Here is an 18,215-nt window from a genome sequence, read left to right on the forward strand (position 1 = left end):
ATCAAACACTGATGTACATTGGGGCGCCTGGGTGGCTCAGTCGGTTACGCCACCTACTCTTGGTTTCGGCTGGGTCCTGACCTCCCGTAGTGAGATCCAGCCCCCTGTGGTTAGGGCAGAGTCTTCTTGAGACTCTCTCTCCCTCTCCCCCAAATAAATAACTCTTTTAAAAAAACAGATGTACATTCATTCTAAAACATTAACTGGGTTTTCGACTATGACAGGAGCTGTGCTAGGCCCTGGAGACACAAAAAAATCGTGGTTAATATTTTTGAGCACCTACAAATGAAATACGTCGGGTTTGGTGTTAAGTGCTTTACAGAATTTTAGGTAAGCCTCACAATAACCTTGCAAATTAGGTATCCTTAATCGCATTTGATTATAATGGAAATACAGATTTGGCAAGATTCAGTAACAATAAATGTCACTCTCTGATGGGTGGTGCACTCCCAGCAGCTGGTAGGAGTCAGGAGTCCCATTGAAGTCCTGCTTCCCCCTTCCCAGGAAAAAACACAGGACTCCGCCCCTCGTCCAGGTCTGGCCCGTCCATCCGTCATTACGCCTGCGCACTCCCCGCGTCAGCCCCGCCTCCCCGCCGACACGCGGCGCGCCTGCGCATTGCTTCCCCATGTGGGCTCTGGCCGTCAGCGGGCCCGACTGAACAGTTGCACCGAGACCCCCTCGGTAACAGGAGCCTGCCAGCAGCTCAGCAGCCTCCACCGTCCTGCTGTTGCCCTCCTCTCTCGGCCTTTCCCCCGCAGCGCACACTGCCATGGGCAAGAGCCGGACGAAGCGCTTCAAGCGACCTCAGTTCTCCCCTACGGGCGACTGTCAGGCCGAAGCGGCAGCGGCGAACGGGACTGAGAGAGAGGAGGACGACGGGCCGGCGGCGGAGCTACTAGAAAAGGTGAGGCGGGGGCTCGCAGGGGCCGCGAGGGGCGGGGCTCGCTCGGAGCCCCGGGGCAGCCCGGCGCGCCTCTGCCTCGGCCCCTGCGCCTGCGCTCTGCGCCGTCCTTGACACTTGCTCTCCTCCCGCAGCTCCAGCACCCGAGCGCCGAGGTCCGCGAGTGCGCCTGCGCGGGGCTGGCCCGGCTGGTGCAGCAGCGGCCGGTGCTGCCCGGCCTGGCGCGTCGGGACGCGGTGCGCCGTCTCGGGCCGTTGCTGCTCGACCCCAGCCTGGCGGTGAGGGAGACGGCGGCCGGCGCGCTGAGGTGAGCCGGAGGGGGGTTGCGGCGGCCAGCCAGCGCGCCCGTGCGTGCCACGTACCATCGCTTGTCCCGGTGCACTTGCCTGCCAGCTCGGGAGACCCAGAACTGCCCAGGGTCTCCCATTTGCAGAGGAGGGGATTTGAACTCAGGCTGCAGACTCCATTGGAGCCCAGGCCGCCCAGGCCCCCCCCCCCCCCCAAGCATTCCATCTGTCCAGCTGGCTGTTTCAGCTGCAGCAGCCATCTGTCAGGGAACCTCCCCGCAAGGCCCACCATACTTTACGCTCTCTCCAAGAACCCTCCAAAGTCCCGAGGTTCTGTGAACTCCTCCAGTGTGTGTGGCAGGCGTTCTAGGTGCAGGGGGTTTGAGCAGGCCGAACGTTGAGCAAGAGCGCCGAGATCCCTGCCCTCACAGAACCCATGTTGATAAGGAGACAGGAGACTAGGAAACTGCTAGAACAGGTAATAGTAGATAGTGAGAAGTGCGATGGAGAATACGAAGAGGATGATGAGCCGCAGGTGGGAAGTTTCTTTAAATTCCCATCTGTAGATGACACTTGACCTGATGCATCAGAGGCAGGCATGAAAATCCAGGGAAAAAGCATTCCCGTCAGAGGGAACAGCAAAGAAGTGAGGCAGCAAAGGGCTTGGCATGGTTAAAGAACAGAAAGGTTGGAACGCCTGGGTGGCTCAATCGTTTGAGCGTCCGCCTTCGGCTCAGGTCATGATCCCAGGGTCCTGGGATTGAGTCCTGCATCGGGCTCCTTGCTTACGGGGGGAGCCAGCTTCTCCCTCTGCCTGCAGCTCCCCCTGCTAGTGCTTGCTCTCGCTCGCATTCTCTGACAAATAAATAAAAACTTAAAAACAAACAAACAAACAAACAAACAAACCGGAAAGGTTAGTGTGGCTGAACAGAGTAGGGGATGGGTATCATAGGGGATGAGCTTGGAGTGATGGACAGGGACTCGGTGGTGTAGGGCTAAAGGACCTCTTGTGAGCAGGAGTGGCCTGATCTAATTTACATTTTGAAAAGGCTACTCTGGTGGCTGTACAGAGAATGAACTGTAGAGGGGGCAAGAGTAGAAGTTAATATTCGCAGTTCTTGCAGCTCTGTTACATTATGTTTCGTTCATTGATTTAGCAAGTGTATTTTGTGTACTTCCTGTGCACCAGGCAATGGGCTAGGTAGGCTGTGGGCACGTGTTAGTGAACAAGACAGACATAATTTCTTCTTCTTAATGGATCTTACAGTATTGAAGGAGATGGGCATTAACCAAATTAATCACACAAGTGTGTAATTACAACCAGTGATAATTACAGAGGGTGCTATGAGAGGATATAACTGGGGGCTCAAGGAAGAAAACCCTAACGGAGGATGGGGATTAGCCACATGCTGGAGGAAACTGCGTGTAGGAAGCCCTGCCCTTTCCCTGAGGCTTACACATCCTGGGAGCTCCTGGAAGGTTGTGGGGACATCTGATTCATCTCCATATCCTCAGTGCCTGGCACATTGCTGTGCACTCAGAAGTCAAGCAAGCAGTGTCTTCCCAATTAAAATTCAGTTTCGCCAGGGTTCCTTTAGGGGCTGGTCATTCAGCCTCACCCTTGCTGCCCTTGAAGTCTTGATCCCAGGAAGAGGTCCCTTCATATCAGATCATGCTGTGATTTGTTCCCATTAAATAGGAAAAGTCTTCTCCCCTCTCCCTTCCCTGTAGCCCTGTGTACTGTCTCAGACTTCAAAATTAGGTTGTTACATGGGACAAGGATCAGAACAGATGGAAATCTGTGGATTGGTTCTGCAGCATCTTGCAGAAATCATAAGCAATTTCATCTGGAAAACTTAAGTATGGGTAGAGATTAAATTTGAGAAAGTGTTTTGTGATTGTGCTGTGAGAAAGTAAAACATTGTAAACTTTTTGTTTAGAAACCTCAGTGCTTGTGGAGGTTTTGAAGTTTGTGATGACATGGTAACTAAGGATATCATGACTCCTCTGGTTGCACTGCTCAAAGAGGTATGTGGTTTTTAAAGTATCTTGGTGGTAGTTTTTAACTGTAGCTTTTTGTATACACACTTAGATTTTTTTTTTTTTTAGCACTTTGGTATTTGTTATTTTGTTTTCTCTCAAAACATTCTATGGGAATTTTGTTTCTTTTCCTAGAAACATTGATTTCTCATCATTAATACCAATCTTTATTATTTTGTCCCTACTATCCTTATTTATATGCTAGTTGGAAAAGACCTTCCTAAAACTATAGACTGATTACGTTAGATGTTAAATTTTGTAAATAAAAATTAGTCTTTATGGATTGCTTATTTTTGTGTCATGTGGTATTTTATGTATTTTTTAATCCTTGCAGCAGTCCTATTTGAAAGGTGGTATTCTTATTTTACCGATGAGAAAGCTGAGGCATAATTTGCCATGAAGATTACATTAAGTTTTCAAATTTAGTATCATGCCAACCTTATTGCATGATGTAGTTCAGGGATTAAGCACCTCTCTCTCGGGGCGCCTGGGTGACTCAGTCAGTTAAGTGACATCAGCTCAGGTCTTGATCTAGGTTATGACTTCAAGCCCCACGTTGCGCTCCGCTCTGGGCTCCATGCCCGGTGTGGGGGGAAAAAAAAGAAAAAGAAAAAAGCTCTCTCTCTAAGGTGCTTCTAGTTCACTATTCTGTATCGATGGCTAATTTTTTTAAAAGATTTTATTTACTTATTAGAGAGTGGAGAGCACAAGGAGGGGGAGCGGCAGAGGGAGAGGGAGAAGCAGGCTCCCCACTGAGCAGGGAACCCAACGTGGGGCTTGATCGCAGGACCCTGAGATCATGACCTGAGGCTGAAGGCAGATGCCCAACCAACCGAGCCACCCAGGCGCCCCTTGATGGATAATTTTTACTTAAGTCTTTTTATTATAAAGAATATCCAGTTTTGATGAGAGGCATCAGTCTTACTCTGTTTAGAGTGGTGATTCTCAACTGGTGGTGATTTGCCCCACAGGACATTTGGCAATGTCTGGAGATGTCTTTGATTTGAGGGTAGGTGTTGCTACTGGCATGCGGTGGGTAGAGGCCAAGGACGCCGCTACACGTCCTGCAATGCGCATGTCAGCCCCACAACAAAGAATCATCCAGTCCCAAGTGTCAGTGGTGCTGAGATTGAGAAGCCCTGCTTTAGAGGGTGCCGTGGATTATGCTAGAGGGGCAGGACTGCAGTGGTACCGGGCACCGGCTTTGCAGCCAGAATACCTGGATCTGAATCTCAGCTCTGCCGTGTGCTAAGCTACACCTTCAGCAAGGCGTACCCCTGTACCTCAGTTTCCTATTTGTAGTAGATGATTGGGGAGAATAGTCCATCTGCTTCACAGGTGTGTGTCAGGATTAAATGACTTCATGGAAAGTGCTTATCGTGGTGCCTTGCACATAGAAGACACTGCATGGAAGGTAGCGCTTGTTGCGTGTTACTTTTCTGTGCCTGATTTACTATCTTTATTGCATTAGATGAAATACTTTGTATTGATTTTACATTTTAAAATGTTAAATGCTTTGTATCCAGGTTTGTACAGTGACTTGTGAACTTTTCTTGCCTGTATTTCCTGCCAGAAGGGAGCAGGATTGTGGGAAGGGTACTGCTTATGAGAATTTGATGAGCTCGTTAACCACTATAATTTCTGATGTTTAGTTTTTGTGATTCTTCACTATCATTAGCCTTTTTGTTTAATTATTCTATTGAACCAGGGTGCTAATCATGATATTTGGTTACAGTGTAGTGCTGGCCTGGATTCAAATGAGATGTCTCCACGGGAAAAAAAAGATCAGAACAGAAATTCCGTTGAGAACATAGCCAATGAGGCCATGAATGTGCTGTGGAATATATGGTAAGAATCTTTCTAAACGCAGCCTCCTGTTACAGCACCACTCAGGCTTTTTCTATTAAAGTGCAGTCTCTGCTCTCCTTGGTGGGCCCCTAAATCCCTGATGTTAATGCTTGGTAGGAGGTAGTCTCAAGTGACCTAAGATCAGCCCTCCTTCCTAAGCCCTTTTCCTCATAGCATCACTACATCTGTGTTTGCTTTATAACTTGTCTCTCCAGTCATTGCTGCTGACAGAAATAAGAGGAATCATGGCCATTACCACCTGCCACACCCCAGTTCTCCCCCACTACCTGCGTCACTGTAAGCAGTCACTGTCTTAAAGCTGGTCAGGCCTCCGAGCAGTAGCCGCTTTGGTCTAGCACCTGGAAGAGGTGGGGGCCACAGCCCTCAGCTGGTGCTTTACTCCTCCACCCTGGTACTTCCCATTTGACAGGGAAGTAGATGCCTAAGAAGAGTTGCCTTGGCCCTGGTAGAAAGAAGGCCACACTCTCCATGGTTGTGGAGGTGGTGGGCTGGAGTGGACTTGCTGTTAGGAGTGGAAATGGCTAGAAACACTCCCCGGATTTAGTTTTTCCTATGCTGTTTTATGTCCCACCTTTCTAGCAGGATTCTGCCATAGTTCCTTATTTTCTAGTCAGTAGTGATGATAAGTTCTGACCTAAAAGCACAGGTATATCTTAGAACGCAGGACTAAGTTGGATCCTGAAAAGGATAGCATAGCAGTCTGAACTTGCCTGTGATACCATTTCAAACTAGTGGATGCATTCCACCAGAGGAAGTGGAGAGATCGGGTGTGAGGAAATGACATTTGAGCAAGCCGGGGGGTACATTTTCCTGTGCACCAGATAACTTTAACTTATTTAATTGTTGGACTTAGAAGTTTTAAAAATTTTTCTCTGAAACGAGCCTGAAAAAGTACTCTCCACACTCTCTTTCCTGAAGGCCTGTGAGCCCTATCTATATCATTTCCAGTTGCCCTAGCTCTTTACATTTTTGTTTTATACTTCATATTTTAAGCCCATATTTAAAAGGGCTTAGGAAGGAGGGCTGATCTTCGGTCACTTGAGGTCACTTTAGCTTAAAATATGTTGTATACACATGTATGTATATGCAATTACTTTAACGCACGTATGCCTTATCTTCCTGACTATACCTGACTTTACTGTGGGCATCTTGAGGGTAAGCTCATAGCAGTGTCGTAGTAACTAGATAGGTAGGTGGACAGGCAGGCAGGCAGAAAATAGGTTATCTTTAGATAACAGGATTGAATTTCATAATTTAGTCAGTTCTGTTTAATAATCTGGTCAGCTCTGTGAGTGTATTGTGTATACGTGATATGTATGGAGGAATACTTTTCTCTGGAAACATGGATCAGATTATTAAAATAGCTCTGTTTACCCTGTATTTAGAATGTATGTTTATTAATAACATTCTTAACGCTAATTCTAACTTTATTAAAAGATAGTGTAGTTTCAAATGTATTACAGTAATTTCTCTTTTGCAGACTGCAAATCCTGCTTGTTGAAATTATAATAGCAGTCTAGAGGGAATGAATAAAATTAGTTTTCTTTTGAATTTATGCTTTTTGTATAAGTATAGAGGCCTTTCATTCTCACTTTAACTTACTGTTAGGTAGTGGAAGAAGCAATAGTCTGGACCCAAGGAACCACCACTAACAAGATGTGTGATCTTTGGCTAGACCACTTCACCTTTTGGGGCCTGGGTGTCCTTATGTGTAAGATGAGGAATAGAAGTAAATGATTTCTAAGATCTCTGCCAGCTCCAGCCTTGTATAAAGAAACTGGCATGCAGGTAAAGAGATTGGCTAAAATGTCCTACGGTGATAGAAATAAAAATACAGATAGCCAGTTTTGGTTTTGTATGGTGAATACGAATGGGCATTGGTTTCTTCATCTATAAAAATGGGGGGTGTTTGACTCCAATTCTTGGGTTTTATTTTATTTTATTTTTTTTTATAAAGCCTAATTATCTTTTCATGAATTTCTGTGGTTGATTTCTTAATGTTAAAATGTGAATAGTAAAACTTTTTTTCCCCCTTCAATTTAGTGAATGCAGTAATAGAGCAGTAACTATATTCAACAAAGAAGGGTGTTTGGAGATTGTATTAAAGTATTTGAGTAGGTTTCCCACCAATGTTGACCTGGCTATTTCAGTAGGTAAGTGAAGAAAAAGTGATGATTTATTAAGTATGTGTGGCCTGATACAAAAATTTTTATTCCAGCATAGCATGTTTATTCTATAGGAGTGATTTTTTTTTCTCATTATATAAATGTGTAACTGAGTTCTGTTTGTTCTGAATCTTTTAAAACTTGTGATTAATACTTTACTTACTCATACAGTTTTCCTGCTCTTCACTCTGAAAGGGAGGAAGGTAATTATGTGAGCAGGTGCGGTTTCTCATATATTACCATTCTTAGAACGCTTTATTAATTCTTGAAGCTTTCATCTCCCATTTACTGAGAAACAGTCACCCACAACTACCAGGCCTCTGAGCCAAAGTTAATTGGAATCTAGACTTATTTAAATGTCTTGTACTACTATCTCATACTCCCAGCAGAAAACTGATAACCTGTCCTTTTTCTGCAAGAGGAAAATAAGTGATTGAAATTTCATGTAGGCCTGCTTCCCTTCTGTGGGAAACGGAAAGCAGAGCCCAAGAGCTTCAGCTGCCTTGACTCCCTCGTGTTCTGTCTATGCGGTTAGAGAGCCATAGTGGGGAGCCCTTGTCCATTTGGAGAGACAGACTGAAGGGTGGGTGGCCCAACAGAACTCTGGGGAGAGTGGAGAAATAATTGATGAAAAGCATTTCTTTTCTACCCATTATCATGGCCAGGCATCCAGCTGTCCTTTTATTTAATTATGCATTTCTCCTGGCTTGGACTGAGTGTATTCCCCTTACTGATGCTTCTCTTGGCTCTAATGGATACTTTTAAGAGAATAGAAAAAAACAGTGGAATAAATACTACTGGGAAAAATTAAAAAATCAGTTTCTTAAAATGGAATCTTTGGCAAAAGGGTGATTTATGAGTAAATGTGGATTTTAAAAACAGTTGAACTAGGAAATTGGGAGGTGGCTTTTAATCAGAGGACAGTTTTTTTTACAATTAGGGAAATTCACAAAAGTTAATAGCTTTGAAAAGAAGAACTTCACTTCTACTTTTGTATCTTTAGTCTTGTAGATTTATTATTAATTTTTGTTCTCTAATAAACTTAAAAAATGGATCAGAATAAAGTCATTTTGCATTGTATAATAGTGTTTTCTTTCTGCATTTAGCTATATTCATCATTTTTTAAACAAATGTCAGATTACTTTGGTTTGAAAATCAAGCAAGGTTTACATACAATAAAGTGAACTTCTGAGATTCCATCCTAGATATTCATATGGCTTTCTTTGATCTTGTATTGTCTATATGGTAGCCACCACATTTTCTCTTGGTTTTTTGTTAAAGTGAATTTAATTAGTCTCTTAATGAAAAAAATTACATTTGGATATATGCGTATATGTGGATTTGTATACAGATGTCTTAGGGGAACCAAACTCGATGCCAGCAGTAGCATATATTTTGACTAATTTGGATGGGCACGATTGACTGTGAAATTTTGAGACCTGGAAAGAATTGGATTTGTTTGGAATACACTAAGAGAAACATATTTGGGCTTGCTTCCTCTTCTGTGCTTCAGAGGCTCTTCTGTCAAACCTGTCAGGCAATCCCAGTTGTTTTGATACTTTTAGTTAATTATTTCTGATACGCAAGTTGTCATCCATTGTTTTGTTTTAATGCAAGGGAGGAGTTAAGCACTAAAGGGATCATATGTCTATTAATACCATAGCCATCTCTTAATTTACTCATATTTTTATGTAAAATACTTTTTTTTCTTTAAGTAATATTGTTGCACCAGAAATAGCCCTAACTTTTAAGGTCATGCTGAATTTAAAGGAAGCCAGAATGTCCCCAAGTGCAGGGCTTGTTCTCAATAACAGAACTGCTGAAAGCGTTGTCTCTCCCACAGGCTCTTTGCTATTGGTCCTCGATATGTACAGAAATTGGAGAGAAACCTTAATAAATGTTCATAGTAATTCCACACTGTCACAACATTTAAGAGCCTTTTAAGTTATATTTTGTAAAAGTATATTTTGTGAAGAATTAGAAATTAAAAAGAAAAAAAATCTTTCATTGCACTGACAGTTTGAGAAGCCCTATTTGCACGTGCCATCCTTGAAGTAAAACATACTTACTTTACGGAAGCTATCTGTGTCTGAAGAAGTGGTAAAGATACAAATGTTTAGATGGAACTAGAGAGTATAATGTTAAATGAAATGTCCGTCAGAGGAAGACAGATACCATATGATTTCACTCATGTGGAATTTAAGAAACAAAAAGGATGAACATAGAGGAAGGGAAGGAAAAATAAAATAAGATAAAAACAGAGAGGGAAGCACACCAGAAGAGACTGTTTACTATAGGGAACAAACTGAGGGTTGCTGGAGGGGAGTTGGGTGGGAGGATGGGGTCATTGGGGTATGGGCATTAAGGAGGGCACGTGATGGAATGAGCACTGGGTTGGGTGTTATATGCAACTGATGAATGACTAAATTCCACCACTGAAAGTAATAATACAGTATATGTTAACTAAATTGAATTTAAATAGAAAATTAAAAAAAGATGCAGATGTTTTCTGATGAGTTAAGTTGGTATAAATTATCCTAGCAGAATTCACTTGTGTTTTAATACTTAATTTTTATCTTTATAGCATATTGTTTGCAGACAGTGACCGAAGATAACCCAGAGCTGCTGAAATCTTTCAGTGCCCCAGCACTGCATGTACTGGAATCAGCAATGCTTTCTCCTGTCAGTTCCATGGAATACATTCTATTAAAGACGTTGGTGGCAGGTAAAATTTAGCCATAGGTGACAGTGTGCTTTTTTAGTAATTTGTAGTGGGTAGAGATGAAGGCCAAAATTCAATCATTCATTCATTTCACCACATAATGACCTTCTGTGTTTATGTCTGTTCTGAAAATTGTAATACATAAGTGGAGATCCTTAATTCAAGAGGTTATGCATCGTTGTGGAGCCTTCTAGAATAGGTTTCTTTTCAACTCAACAAGCTACTGTCTTTGTATAAAGAAGTGGTATTGTCACGATCTTCTCTTGTTTATGAACCAGTGAGTTCAGAAATAGACTGTGGGCATCTAAGACATGACCACTCACGTTTCTATTACTTCTTTACCCCCAGCTCCTTTCTCTTCTACATTTCTGAATGTAGAGGTAAGAAATAATCTGGTGAACTGTTGAGTCGTGGGTAATTTATATATTTTCTGTATTTATCTTCCTCCTGCCCTTGCAGAGGTAATCTATCACGAGAGATGTTGTTTTTTTAAACCAGTGAAATATAGGTAACATAGACTTTACCATCTTGACCATTTTTGAGTGTACGGTTCAGTAATTTCAAATACAACCAGTCTGTTGTGCAGCCAGTCTCCAGGACTCTTTTGACATCTTACGAAAGTGATCCCTCCCCCCCACGTTGAACCAACTCCCGATTTTCCCGTTCTTCCACCCCCAGCAGCCACCATCCTACTTTCTGTCTCTATGAAGTTGACTATTTTAGGTGCCTCATATAAGTGGAATTATACAGTGTTTTTCTTTTTGTGACTGGCTAATGTCATTTATTTTATTATTATTTTTAAATCTTTTTTTTTTTTTAAATAAGCTCTACACCCAGCATGGGCCTCAAACTCATGACCCCTAGATCAAAAGTTGCATGTTGTACCAACTATGACTAATTCATTTAGTATAATGTCCTCAGAGTTCATCCATGTTGTAGTGTGTGTCAGAATTTCCTCCCTTTTTAAAGCTGACTAATATTCTACTATATGTATCTATCACGTTTTACCTAACCATTTATCAGCAGATGGGCACTTGGGTCGGTGGCTATTGAGTAATCATGCCGTGAATATGGGTGGGACACACATCTGTTTGAGACCCTGCTTTCAATTCTTTTGGGTCCATATCCAGAATGTATTTTTTTTTTTTTAAGATTTTATTTATTTATTTGACAGAGATAGAGACAGCCAGCGAGAGAGGGAACACAAGCAGGGGGAGTGGGAGAGGAAGAAGCAGGCTCCTAGCGGAGGAGCCTGATGTGGGGCTCAATCCCATAACGCCGGGATCACGCCCTGAGCCGAAGGCAGACACTTAACCGCTGTGCCACCCAGGCGCCCCTGTATTTTTATTTTAGCAGTGACTTGTTTTGTTTTGTTTTGTTTTCTTTTCAATTCGTCTGTCTGCCTACTTATCGGTAGCTCCTATTCTGTTTTGATAAGCAAAAAACCAAGAACCTGCTGTCTGGTTTGTCCATGAGACCTTGGAATTTTAGTGCATTTCGTTTCTCTCTCAAAATATAAGAAGCTGCCTAGGAGGGCAGCTCAGGTTAAGATGAAAGAGAGTGAGGCAGCTTCGTTTTGTTGTTTCAAGGGAAACTTGATCAGCGTTCTCTCCGTCTTGCTGTGCGGTGTGTCTGAGAGAGCCATTGTGTGCCAGGGAGGGGGATGATCGTGCAGGACTGTAAGAAAGGGAGCTGCCTCTCTGCAAAGCTTTTTTTTTTTTTTTTTTTTTTTGACATTTAATAAAAACTGAACACAGGCAGAGGATTTGAGTTTTTGTTTTTGTTTTTTTTTTAATTACACCTGACCTTAAAATAGCCAATTTGTGGAAACTGTATTTAATAAAAGCTTTCACAGGCAAGTCCTTTGTCCTTACATGCATTTTCCCCCCAGGCACCATTTGGAACCTAAAGGACATTATTCCATCCAGGAGTCAGGCAGAAATCATAAATGCCATACTGAAGATCTTGTCTGACGTTCTGGACCTGGACGCTGGTGAGACAGTAATTCGAATGCATGAGGCGGAAAAGCAGAGGTTAGAAGCTGCTGCAGAGACGGAGGACGTGCAGGAGAGCGCCAGCCGCGATGCTCTGATGGAAGACGATGAAATGGAAGAGATCCCACACAAAAGAAAAGTCCGAAGGAAAACATTCATTTCAGATTTGCTTCCAGTAAGTCAGATTGACGTGTGCAAGCCTGGATTCATACAGCCGTGTTCTTCTAATAGGTACCCTGTGCTTTGTAGAACACTGTCACAGTACAGTTAATTATAAAGTGAAATTCAGTAACAGTCCATCATGTTTCCCCATTGGCTCTCATTGCAGCTTTAGAAATCTGTTCCCAAAAGGGGAGAAAACATCTCCTGTCTAAAACGAAACTTTTCTATACAGAGGATTTCCAAGAGGGGAGAGACCAGTACTCTTGTAACACTTTAGAAGCATGCAGTCGTCTTCCTAACTCCTGTGTGTCCCCTCTTCAGTTACACAGTCTCCGCCAGATTGTCTTCATACTGAGGGAGCTCTTACTTGGCTCGGATGATACCTTGCATTCTTGTCTCTTTTATTTTCATCGTTATCCTTACCAAAATAGCAAGCTCAGCCCACGTTAGCCCACCAGTGCCGAGCAGAGAAGCTTGGGTGCTTGTGAGGGTTAGTGGTCTTTCGTGTTTGCCGACACACTCGTATCAGAGTAAAGGCGAGCAAGCTCAGGGGCAGGGGGCATGTCAGCGGAGCCAGTCAGCAGAGGTGGAGCCGTGCTTTGGGAAGATGTCCCTCCCCCCCAAGGAGGACAGCGGGTAGTTGGGAAGACAGGGAGGACAGTGACTTGGCTTTATTCATTCAGGTGCGCGTTTTCTGTGCTCCTGTTGTGTGCCAGGCACCATGCTGAATGCTGATGCTACAAAAATGATCAAGACATTTACTCGTCTTCAGGGACCTTTTCCGTCTTGGGAGGACAGGCGCATAATTAGGACACATGACAGTACTTGTGCTGAGAGCAGGGATAGGTCTGCGCACAGATTTCTGAGGGAGTAGTTTGTACAGCGAGGCACACCGATGGGTGGCCCTGGTGGGAGACGAGAGGGAGTGGTTGTCAGAGAAGGCTTTTTGGACAGAACACCTAGCTATCTTTAAGGATGGGGTGGAACAGCATGGTGAAAGCACGTTAGTGTGGTTAGGGGGCCTGGAGGCTGGGAGATGGGTTAGGCTGCTGATGGCATTCTGAAGAAAGATGGCGGAGGCTGAACTGGAGGAGCGTTAGTCCTGTGCTCTCAGGCTTTCCGCAGTTCCACGTGTGGCCTCTCCTGACCCACATCAAGTGAACTGAAACTGAACAGAGTCTTAGCGTTTCAAGTTTATGCCCAATAGAAGAAGAGTTCTTTAAATGGAATATACCTGAAAACAAATACCACAGTATCCTACTTTCCTGGATTCACAAAGTCTTGTAAAGCATGAATTGGTGGTATTTTAACGGAATCAAAATGTCACGAGAAGCACTTTCCCAGCCCTCATGGATGGTTAGCCCGTAGGTACACAGTATCCTGTTAAATCCTGGGGTGGATATAAGCATGAGAAGACTGCCCCACCCTTGAGCTGCTTGCAAGTCGTGAAGTTGCTTCAAAATCATAGCACCACTTTTGGTGTGGGCGGGTACATATTTGAACCCCAAATTTACTCCTTGTTCTGTAGTCCGAGTAGAATCTAAAATCAGTAAAACAAGATAGACAAAAGCAGAACCATGAGCTTATCCTCCCGAAGCGGTGTTTATAAAGAACCCTAGGGTGAGTTACAGATCTGGGACAGACGTGGCTCTCCTATGCCCCCCTCCCCTGGGGGACAGTCAGGATGTGACAGATCAGGGCTTCGAGGCTCTGCAGCTGTGGCATTGCACGGACTGTCCGACCGATGACACGTGCACCGTGTTTGACCACGCCGTGTTCCCATCAGCAGGAGCGGAGAGTGCAGTCGGGCTGTCAGGGGACTCTGAAGTATCTGAAATCCCTTGCAGGGAGGGGGAGAGTGGGCTTTTGAGTCCTCCCGCCTCTCCAGCCTTGCCGCCCAGGGCCTCCTACAGGGAGAGGGTGGGGACTAACCTCCAGTCTACCAAGATTCAGTGCCACAGTGTGAAAAATACTGAAAATAACCGTTATTTAGGCATTTACTTCCCTTCTTGTTGTTTAAAAATAGAACATTGGTGCTTATAAAATGCAGTGTTTTCTCAGAAGAAAAGCTTGCTTTTTAAAGTCTGTTAACATAACTGAGTAGACCTGATGATTAACATGCTGGTCAGTCAGCCAATGTTTAAGTGCCAGTAGGGTGCTGGGCATCATGCTGATATGTGCCCGAAATACAAATGTAATATCCGGCAGCTCTGGTCTTTCCCGCTGCCCGGTGGCTTGTGCAGGAGGCCTTTGGAATCCAAACCTTTAATTTGCATCATTTAACATAAGAAAGTATAACCACAAATATGTAAACAGAACCAACCCAAGTTGTTGTTTTAGCATATGCAGAAGTAGAGGAGTCCCTGGCCCATTTTCCACGGTTATCAGTGATCAGATCATAGTCTGTTTTATTCCATCTGTTTCCCCACCTTGCGTATTTTGAAACAAATCTCAGATGTCATAACACTTCGTCGAGATTGGTTCTTTATGTTCATTTGATGACAATAGGAAGCAGAGGACAGTTCTGAACAGGAGAGTTCTGTAAAGAAGTAGAACATAATTTCAGGGTTCTTCTGAGCCAGATCTTCATACATCTTGAGGGGACAAGTGCTCAGCAACATGTCTTATTTCGCTTTGAGTCAACTCTAATAAACATTTGTTTACTTGAATATCATACACACACAAAGCAGATAGGAATAATTTTTATGGACGTTCTTCCCGGCAGTTAAAGGAATACAAATACAAGGATTCCTAAGCTACATCTTTTAAACGAGCACTTTGCTTTTAAAATAATTTTTACCAAAAATAATTAATTAAATAATTATCTTCTAATAATAATTTTATTATTTTAATTTTATTTTTATTGTTATTTTGTTGTTATAGATTTTATTTTTAAGTTATCTCTATGCCCAGTGTAGGCCTTGAACTTACAACCCTGAGATCAAGAGTTGCATGCTTTCCTGACTGAGCCAGCCTGGTGACCCTAGTTATTATTTTTTAATAATAACTTTGAACATAGTTCAAAAGTGCTGTCAGATTGTTGCACAAGAAGTTGCTGGGGGATTATAGATCAGTATGAACATTCTGGAAAGGAAAATAGGAACATGTCACAGGATCTGTAGGTGACCCTTTGACCCAGTAAATCTAAGGGAATGTGATATCCAAGTAATCTGAAATATTCCAAATTAAATGGTAATGTATCCATTTAATGGAATATTGTACAGACATTAAAAAGACAATAGAAGCTTGTTGAAAGGGGGAAACATTCAGACAATAAAATATACATTATTTTTAGCCTACGCACTATTCTGGAATATCAGCATAGCTATTTCACTTTTCATAGATAACTTGAGAATTAAGGTCTTGTAAATTTCTACGACCCATTTTAAGAATGGTAATTGATAAGTTCATGTTAATTATTTCCAGAGAAGAAAGTTCTCCCCTTTCTTCAGTCTTTCCCCAGTCTTCAGTCTTTTTTTTTTTTTTTTTTTAAGATTTTATTTATTTGTTAGAGACAGCGAGAGAGCACAAGCTGGGAGGAGAGGGAGAAGCAGGCGCCCTGCAGGGAGCCCACCGCGGGGCTCCATCCCAGGATCCTGCGATGATCGTGACCTGAGCCAAAGGCAGGCACTTAACCAACTGAGCCACCCAGGCGCCCTTAACAAATGTTTTCCTGCAGGCTTCAGAGAAAGCCAGGCAGCAAGCCTGTCTGCACCTTAGCCGAGCCCAGTTGGTCACATAAGGGCTCCTTAGTAGTTCTTGTTAATGGAGTCTTTTCCAAGGAGACGGCTAAGCATCTTAAAGCTGGTTGGTTTTGTGTGAGTGCCTGATCTCTGAAATGAGCTCTTGTTTGAATCTTAGCGTGCTGAGGTACTTCTTCACACATTAGATTAAGTTTCAGGGTGAATTCAGTTCAGAATTCCTGAATCTATCTTTTCTCTCCAGCTAACTAAGCAACACTTAGAAAATAACCGTGCAGGTAGATGGAAGCCCAGTGAAGGGCAGCCTGCTGTGCGGTGCCAGGAGCAGCCATAATGCTTGTCTGTACTTCAGCACGTTATGACTTTCCTTCTGGCTGCCCCATCCCCCAGGCACTCTAGGCCAAGGGTAAAAGTCATCTAGGCTCTCGCTAAGGACATTAATGTGAAAATATTTTCCCAAACATTGAGAGTTGGTAGTTTGATGTTTTTATTTTGTATTATTTTGTTTTTTAGCCCACTGACCAGGAACTGAGAGAGACCGTAGCATTGTTGACGGCTCAGCAGACTGCTCTGGAAATCATCGTCAACATGTGCTGTAGCGAAGGTTTGTTACCAGTTGACGTTTAGACACTCTCCCCCTGGACTGAGAGGGCAGCTTCCATGAGGATTTTCTTAAATATTCCATTACGTGTGGTTTGCACTCTTCCCAGATCCCTCCGATGATGAGTGGGAAGAGCTTTCTAGCAGTGATGAGAGCGATGCATTTATGGAGAATTCCTTCAGTGAGTGCGGTGGGCAGCTGCTGTCTCCCCTCTGCCTCTCCCATGAGGTTCACACCGCTTTCACCAACTACCTCATCCCTAAGAAGGTAGTCTGTCTCAAGTCCAGCCTCGTTGTGGAGCATGGGAAGGGCTTAAAGAGCTATTCACCGTGTATGCAAAAGAGGTTTGCTCGCACTTCCAGACTGTGGGTAATTGGTAAGGAAGAAGCTAGAACTAACACTAGTGGGAGTACGTGGAAAGAAGATCCTTCCCAAGCCTACCCATTTCACTCAGTAGGTGGGGGCTTGATAAAGGGATCGTGTGTAAAATGATGCTACTCTTTAACCTTTGCTTTACTGCCTTTCGTGACTCTAGATTTTTGAGAAAACTGCCTTTCCAAACAGCACTGCGGTTGACATATGTTCTAGGAGTCCCACTTGGAAATCTTTGGTTAGAAAGTAAGAACTTTTCTGTTTTCAAAAGTCTTTGTCACTTTGTTATTACGTGAAAGGATGGACCACTAATTAGAAGATGCCGACTCCCCCCCAGATTCGAGAGTTCTGTTCCTGTGTACATTCCCTACCAAATGTGTGCGTGTGGGTTCTAAGCCATGAGAACATGCATAGCAGTGTGGTTCCAGTTGCCCCAACCTGGAAACAACCTCAGTGTCCATCAGTGCCAGAATGGAGAAATAAATTTTGACATAGTCACACAGTAGAATATATACAGCATTAAAAAAAAAAAAATCTGAACTAGAACGTTGAGCAAGAAAGCAAGGCACACTGCGATTCCATTTTTACAAAGTTCAATAACTGGCAACACTTCACTGTTTTGTTTCAGGATACAAACCTAGGTGGTAACAAAGAAGATCAGGTCAGTGTTTACCGTGAAAGTCCAGATGGTGGTGATCTTTAGGGGTCAGAGAGGTGGGGGAAGGGAGAGATGCACTGTGAGGGTGTCAGCAGTGTTTCTTGTCTAGGGACACGGTGCTCGCTTTATAAACTATTAAACTGTGTGCGCGTGGAGCACTTTATGTATGTCCTATTTCACAATTCAGAATCGTTCTGCTGATGCCGCCATGCGTAAAAATTCTTCTAAGGCAAATTCCTTATGACTCCTAAGTGAGTTGTGCCTCAGGCCCTGAATGCTCAAGCAGTTTGATGAAGGAGATAATCAGTTCACTGGAAGATTCTGTTAATAGCCATACGCCTTCTGCGTGCAGATAGTCCCAGTCAGAGCCCGCAGCTTAGGTTAAAAGCCAAGATGGAATTCTATTGGGTAACTGTTGGAGAAACAGACCGCGTTCTCTGCCTTCCTTTCCAGAATGAACACCATTCAGTGCAGAGCCCTCGTGTGTCTCCAGAGTCTTGTATCGCTCCTGGATGTGGACCATCTCGGGGGACCTGCAGCCCTGCAGACACTTGCACAACATCTGTCCCAGCTGCTTTTTTCTCAGCCAGGTAAATATTTAAGCCTCGTTGTGAAAGATTGGATCAAGCAGAATTTTGAAGGCAGGAGCTTGGACTTCGGCATTGTGCTGTGTTTGTCATCCAACCTGCAGAAACCTTTCCAAGCACCAAGAGTCCTACTTATAGTTGCCAGTGGCATTG

General features: G+C 43.6%; 1 protein-coding gene across 6 annotated transcripts in view; it reads left to right on the top strand.

Annotated features, from left to right (window-relative positions):
• Positions 1 to 598: 598 nt before the first annotated feature.
• Positions 599 to 18,215, top strand: part of HEATR3 (HEAT repeat containing 3) — a 60,549-nt gene continuing 42,932 nt past the window's right edge. For 4 of the 6 annotated variants that reach the window (XR_006409004.3, XR_006409005.3, XM_057314070.1 and 1 more), the window contains exons 1-11: positions 600 to 907; positions 1,039 to 1,211; positions 3,132 to 3,219; positions 4,967 to 5,079; positions 7,144 to 7,253; positions 9,850 to 9,990; positions 11,879 to 12,156; positions 16,358 to 16,448; positions 16,555 to 16,715; positions 16,981 to 17,063; positions 17,929 to 18,065. Coding sequence is in view for 4 of the 6 variants with exons in the window: in XM_057314070.1 (XP_057170053.1) it covers positions 773 to 907; positions 1,039 to 1,211; positions 3,132 to 3,219; positions 4,967 to 5,079; positions 7,144 to 7,253; positions 9,850 to 9,990; positions 11,879 to 12,156; positions 16,358 to 16,448; positions 16,555 to 16,715; positions 16,981 to 17,063; positions 17,929 to 18,065 (1,510 nt within the window). In the remaining 2 variants the exon portion in view is untranslated. Of the gene's footprint in view, positions 908 to 1,038; positions 1,212 to 3,131; positions 3,220 to 4,966; positions 5,080 to 7,143; positions 7,254 to 9,849; positions 9,991 to 11,878; positions 12,157 to 16,357; positions 16,449 to 16,554; positions 16,716 to 16,980; positions 17,064 to 17,928; positions 18,066 to 18,215 lie in introns of all 6 variants that reach the window. The other 2 variants (XM_057314069.1, XM_026494722.4) reach the window with 2 other exon arrangements.

This window comes from Ursus arctos, unplaced genomic scaffold, assembly GCF_023065955.2.
Source record: "Ursus arctos isolate Adak ecotype North America unplaced genomic scaffold, UrsArc2.0 scaffold_19, whole genome shotgun sequence".
NCBI lineage: Eukaryota > Metazoa > Chordata > Mammalia > Carnivora > Ursidae > Ursus > Ursus arctos.